This window comes from Lampetra planeri, chromosome 26, assembly GCF_965212315.1.
Source record: "Lampetra planeri chromosome 26, kcLamPlan1.2.h2, whole genome shotgun sequence".
NCBI lineage: Eukaryota > Metazoa > Chordata > Hyperoartia > Petromyzontiformes > Petromyzontidae > Lampetra > Lampetra planeri.
In genome coordinates this window covers 4,858,403-4,865,235 of record NC_136132.1, presented here as the reverse complement: position 1 = coordinate 4,865,235, position 6,833 = coordinate 4,858,403, and the positions used below count along the sequence as shown (strand labels likewise).

At 42.1% G+C, this 6,833-nt stretch overlaps 1 protein-coding gene across 1 annotated transcript; it reads right to left on the bottom strand.

Moving 5' to 3' along the window:
- Positions 1-16: 16 nt before the first annotated feature.
- Positions 17-4,790, bottom strand: GABARAPL2 (GABA type A receptor associated protein like 2). The gene is made up of 4 exons (XM_078606553.1): positions 4,572-4,790; positions 2,887-2,942; positions 1,967-2,139; positions 17-834 (listed from the first exon to the last, which is right to left on the bottom strand). The coding sequence occupies exons 1-4, from the start codon at positions 4,768-4,770 to the stop codon at positions 744-746; spliced, it is 519 nt and encodes a 172-aa protein (XP_078462679.1). The 5' UTR covers positions 4,771-4,790; the 3' UTR covers positions 17-743.
- Between the last annotated feature and the right edge of the window lie 2,043 nt (positions 4,791-6,833).

The following is a 6,833-nucleotide window of genomic DNA, read 5'->3' as shown; positions in this document are numbered from 1 at the left end:
CATGGACGCAAGTGAATTTCCACGCTGTACTTTTTTTTTTACTTATATTGGACGTACATTCAGACAATCAAGAACTCGGCAACAGGAATTGACAAATTGCAACAATACATTTTCATCACGGTTTAAATTAGGATTATTTAAATAGGTGTCACCATGCAGGAATACATATCATTTTTTTATTCTATTAATATTTTTTTTTACAGATTGAAGCATGTAACTCGAACATAAACACAAATAAAAAGACCTGAAATGTGCACAGCACGCATGTATATACGCGAATGTGAACCTGGGTGTGAAATAAGCATTCAGAAAAACCGGGTGAATACTCAGTCCACAAAGTGTAAGAAACAAAATAGACAAGACTGAAATATTATAGAAGTAAAACTTGAGTAAAAAAAAAACGTGGGTTGTCAGATGCCAGGCAGATTAAACGCTAATGGAAAAAAGCGCATATATCCATGAATAATTTAGCACAAAATTCTAACACCAATTTAGCACACAAGTTTTAAACAATCTCAACTTTCCACTGTTAAAACCGCGCCCTGTCCTGAAGCGTAAAAGCATGGCTGACATGCCGCGACACTGCACATCTTTTAACGAGCGTGTTGATTTTGGGGAGAAAGCAACGTGGTTCATTAACTGCAGGCTGCGGTGTTTGGAAGGTGATTCCGTCTTGGTTGTGGTTTTGTCCTGCGTTGGTGGAGAAGTGGTTCTTGCAGTGCACTCCGCAGACTGGCCCGGGATCAGCGTCCAAAGGTGTTTTCTCCACTGTAGGCAACGTACAGGAAGCCGTCTTCATCCTTCTGGTCTTCATATAATTGGCCAATGGAAGCACTGGACACAAGGATATGGTGTTAATCATTATCATCAATTGACTGGTGGATAAAGGCCTCCCCCCCCCCCCTAAGCACTGGCCATCTCTCACAATGTTGAGATGTGATAATCCACCAAGCAGAGGGGGTCGGCAACCATCGGCTCTGGAGCCGCACGCGGCTCTTTCAGGAGCGCTTGGTGACGTTAGTTATTAAAGGGCTGTCTTGTATTGCATTAAAATACGTTTTAAACAATTTAAAGGGTCAACGAGCTTTGTTTGAATCACTTTATACGGTAAAATCACGTTATTGTTAAAATTTCAAGAATTTTATTTTCAGTTTCCATTTAGAATTGGATAGTCAAGGTAAAAGTATCTAAAACCAACCCAAAGAACAAAGCTTTTGCAAATTAGCGCCTAGGCTGCATGCCCTGGACTGCCCAACATTAGTATGAAGCTTCATGAAAATAATCCTAATAAATGACTTTCACTGCTATAGCAAGGTAAAAATTTCACAGTTGGGAGGATATGATAATCGTGCAGAAGTCAACGTGCAATGATATAACCAGAACCTATTTTAGTCATCTAAGTAGTCAATACTTTCTAGCGAAGGTTGAAATCATGAAATAATTATCCATCTGTAACAGAGGGGAAAAAAACGTTCATAAAGATCCAATATAAATAATGTCATAAACATATACAGTATAGATTTTCTGTTACTAATAGGGTCTTACTTCAGGGAAAACCAACCAAATTTTATCAAAATGGTGGCCAGAATCCACAATGTATTTGCATTCAGAGCCAAACCAGTGATCCTATTATGTATGACAGTTGCATGCGCCATTGTGCTATAACATGTCGTGCCATCAAGTGACATCACTATGGACGAGAGCCCCACCCACAGCGCACTGTCTTTTATTGATCTATTGATGGATGGGAAGCTTCCTATTAAAATGTTACCAATAATGCAGACATTACATTTCATAGACATGTTCTAAAATTATGGAAAATTACTGGACTCTGAGCTCATGTCATTCACTGCCTTCAAGAAAAATCTGTAAGAGAATCCACTTCAACTGGTCTCATGCACAGCATCATACACCGGTATTTTTTGTTTGGTGTGTACGGTATGATGTTTGGCATGGTATGGCACACCTTGACTGTGGCACTGTCTTGTCTATGAACAGAAAGATGGCCTTGTCAGAAGGCAACTGCACGCGCTTGCGAATGATCCACATGAACTGCGCCACCGTGATGTCGGCTGGCACCAGGTACTTGCGCTTGTCAATATCTCCGATCTGGGAGCCAGGAACTTTCTCCACCACGACCTGAACATGCACATCCCAACATGGAGCAAGCACAGATTAAAAACCAGCACAGGCTGCAGCAGTAGTGCCTCCCCTCCCCGAGGTCTACCATTCTACTTTTGGTCTGGGTTTTTCTGGTGCAGTTATATCAATAATTGCAAATTACTTACGAGATTAAAACCAGCAAATGGTGTACGAAGGGCAAATGTTTAACTGATACCTGACTTTGTTTCTATTCAAAGGCTGTGCTGTTGAAGATGGTTGTGTTTCTCAGCGTGTGATTACAACACTTTAATCGAACTGGTGTCTTGCAAATAGCAATTGCTAACATTTGTATTTATGTACCAGAGCCATTGAGAATACAAGGTACATTTTACACTGTGTAGTCGAGTAGAAAACTGTCTTGCAAAAAATGTGGCTTGAAAATGTTTGATATGGATTTTTTTCGTCTATTGAAACACTGAACAATATTGTAAACACTAGATACCATAGATGGCCTTGGGAGTATTTTTCAAGGGAGCTCTGTATGCAATCACCAGCCATTGTCCAGTATTTGTCATTGTCTGCTCCGCATCATAGCTGTACTGCACATACTTCACAGTATATATATAAATACACATTTGCATTAATTCTGTAGCCACCCACGTGTTTGGCAAATGTTCTGTAATTCCACAATGCATTTCATTTGAATTCCCGTTGACAAGGAGTAGGACATCACGGTGATGATGACACACAGGGCAGCTCGATTTTTCCCTCCGATGCACTTACGGGTACTCTGTCAGGATACTTGTTCCGAATCTTGTTCGACTCAGCACGCCTGTGCTCTGTAACACACGTCAGAGACACCCACAGACATGAACAAGTTTTGCTATTTTGATTTAAAGCTTTCGTGACTGCAGGGATTCATATTCTTGGTTCTTTCGGTAAAGAACCAAGAACAAGGTTTGCAATATCAAACCGTCCCATCGTGAGGCTCACTAGCCGGTCTAGAAAGAAGCCCTAAAACCACAACTGCTACCAAATAATTGATTCACGTTTATTCCCTTCGGTTCACGTGCCACACCATATGCCAGAGGTGGGACAAAGTCATTGTTATGCAAGTCCAAGTCGAGTCGCAAGTCATCAAATTCATGACTCGAGTCTGACTCGAGTCCAAGTCACATGACTCGAGTCCACACCTCTGCCATATGCCACCCTTTTGTCAATTGGGTCGCAAGGGAATATTTGTCCACACGTCACCCACGCACGTTTGTGCGGGTTAGTGAAGGGGGGGGGCACAGCATTAGGCATGGGATGACAGCACAATTTCCATGTGCTGACCACATCCACCGATGGAATCAGCGTCCCATTTTGAGACTCTCTTGCTGGTCTAGAATTGAGGCCCTCCCGTCAGCCAAAATGGCATTCAAATCCACGACTGTTAAACACAAAGAACACGTCACCTAAAGAACAGAAGTCGTTACTACTATATTGTACTAGGAACACCGCCACCACTATCCCGTAAAATGTTCACTTTATATTTACCCCGACCCCAGTTTGCTACGAATAATGTAATTAAACAGAGTAGTGGCTAATCACACGATCATAAATAAGCTTATGCGGCATTGGGGCCGTGTAGTGCTTACGCAAGCAGAACGTGCAGGGCAAATGGATACCTGAAGCGATTGGAAAGACGACAACAACGGTACAATAACAACACGACAGGGGGCATTTTTCGATTAACAATAGCTTTGACTCGTCAATTATTGCCTTCATTGGAAAGACAACGACAAAATGACAGCACCTTCTTCAATCAACATTTCAACATTATTCGCAGAATCGTCAAACAAGGCGCGACCTTCAACCCAACTTATGGGTTTGCGTTAGCATCGGAGTGCAATACAACAACCACCACCACCACAACAACCACTACCACAACAACCACCACAAAAACAACAACAACAACCACCACGATGCATAACGCTCCAACATACGTGTGGCTTTAAACAAATGATTGCGTGACGTTCATCTTTAAATCCTGCACATCAATATCACCAAGAGCAGTAGCAACAATGAACAAAATGACCGTACCGAGGTTGATATTGCGAGTTAAATGGCACCGTTGAAAAGGGACAGTTTAAAGGGACGCGCTCGCCCCGCGTGTGTGACATTACCCTACGGTCGCCAAAACGATTGGGGACAGGGTCGGCTCTGCTGTCGGGGACAATAGCAACAAGGGTTCTGTCGTCTTTTATCGCCGGGAGAGAGAGAAAAAACCCCAACTGCGAGAGATGAATATTGTGAGTAGGACACGGCAAACATCGTAATCATGGTCGCGTAACATAAATACACAAGCGACAGGAACGGCATAAAACACAATTATATTGTATTGTGTAGATACACAAAAAAACACCGCAACGATGACATCAACAAACACAACAATCGTGACGAGAAACGAGACTCATTCGTGGTACCAAAGGAGTGGTCTTCCTTAAACATCCACTTCATAGCAGCGGTATATTCCTGACGATGGGAGTAGCTTGTAGTTGTGTGGCTCCGCGATGGTGTTGGGGTGGTTGTTGTTGTGGGTGGAGGCGATGGTGGTGGTGGTGGTGTTGGGGTGGGTGGCTCTCTCAGGACCTTGCGGATGCTGGACTCTTTTTTTTGCCGCATATGGCTCCATGTGCCAGCGTGGATTTGCCGACTCCATGCCTGGGTTTGTGGACTCCACGCCTGGATTTGTGGACTCCACGCCTGGCTTTGTAGATTTCACGCCCGGCTTTGTGGAATCCACGCCCGGTTTTGCCGAATTCACGCCTGGCTTTACTGACTCCACGCCCGGATTTGCCTTCTCCACGCCCGGCTTTTCCCACTCCACGCCCGGCTTTTCCCATTCCAGGCTCGTCTATTCCGACTCCACGCCCGGCTTTTGCAACTCCACGCCCGGCTTTTGCTACTCCACGCCCGGCTTTTGCAACTCCACGCCCGGCTCTGCCTACTCCACGCCATGCGTTGTCAAATCCACGCCGTGCTTTGCATACTCCACGCCATGCGTTGTTAAATCCACGCCCGGCTTTGCCAACTCCATGCCTGGCATTCCGGGAGGCTTAACAGTGGGAGCTTCTTGAGATTGAATCTCGCAGTCAATGGGGAGGAGGCATTATACCCAATGCGGTGTTGCTATGACTGCATACAGTTTATGCAATGGGATTTGTTTCGTACACCAGCAATTAAAGTGATGTAAAAATGTACACCGTTTGTAGATGTGAGTGTAGATAGCTGGATGTAACCTGGAATTGGCATGATTTAAAAAATCTGTTAATAAGATAAACACAACAGACTGTGTATACATAAGTTGTGTTATTTATATACACGTACAAGATGTATTCTGTTTTATAACACTACTACTGTAAGTTGATATATATTTTAAAATGATTCAATGTATATGGTAACTTCATGTTATTCACGCTGAGATCAGCCATTTAATTTCAATATCCATTTCAACGCGAATGGTAAATTGTTGACCAATTAACAATATTACTCTGCGTGTATTTTAGAAAACAATATAGTTTTTGGTTTGGAATTAGCTTCTATAACCATATGCCACCTCTGATGAGGCGCTTCAAACACCAGAACATAGGAATTAAAATGACGTGATGTACAAAGTAACGTCTGACTTTTTTGGAATTAAAGCTCAATATGTAGCAGATGCCGGTCTGAAAATCTCCATCCAACAGCATGTACCAAATTAACAACAACGGAGTTAACTTCAGAAATTTACACATTTACATAGCTGTGAACAGTTCAACATACATAACGTTTGCTTAATTTCAATGGTTTAAAAAACCATCTCGAAGGCAGGGCCATAGAGAGTGGGGTGAGGCTACTGGGGGCATTTTGCTCCAAGCCTCCAAAAACCTCTTGAGATGACCCTGGCTTTAGAGATATCACGGGGCCCTGGTTACATTCTCTCTGAGAAAGTCGAGTAAACACAAAAAAGGGCCAACAGGAGACAATAGATACTCTTAGTTCTTTCGGTAAAGTCACGTAGGTAAAAAAATGAAATTAAAATTAATAAAAATAAAACAATAAAAAATATTTTTATTTATTTTTATGTATTTTTATTTATTTTTATTGTTTTATTTTTATTAATTTTAATTTCATTTTTTACCTACGTGACTTTACCGAAAGAACTAAGAGTATGAATCCTTGCAGTCACGAAAGCTTCAAATCTAGAGACAATAGATGTCTTAATTAGGAATTAACGATTTAGGAAGGGTTAATGGGTGATTATTTTAAAAGGTGTTTGAGTTCTGTAGGGGGCCTTTGGGCAATTCTTTTTAGGAAGCCTTGGTGATAGCTCCATGCAACATTGTGTATTTGTAGAGATTTGACTGCTGAGATAGTCTGCTGTGGAGTGGTCTTGCAAACTAATAGTGGTAGGGCTGGACACACTGGATATTTCCATTGAAATGTGATCGAATTATCTGTAATGTGCATGGCAAATCCATGAGTGTTGTTGTTTTAATACACATAGCAAAACAAGTATAAACGTGAAAACCGATTTGTACCAGTGAATAAACGTTTACAATTACGTAACATTCCAACATATTGCATGAGAATACATTTTCCATTGTGACCGTCACACTGGATTATCCTAAAAAAATGCTCTGATAAACACTCTTGAGTGGAAACGCGAAAACCAACGCAAGCATTTCGTAGCAACCAAGTCGTAC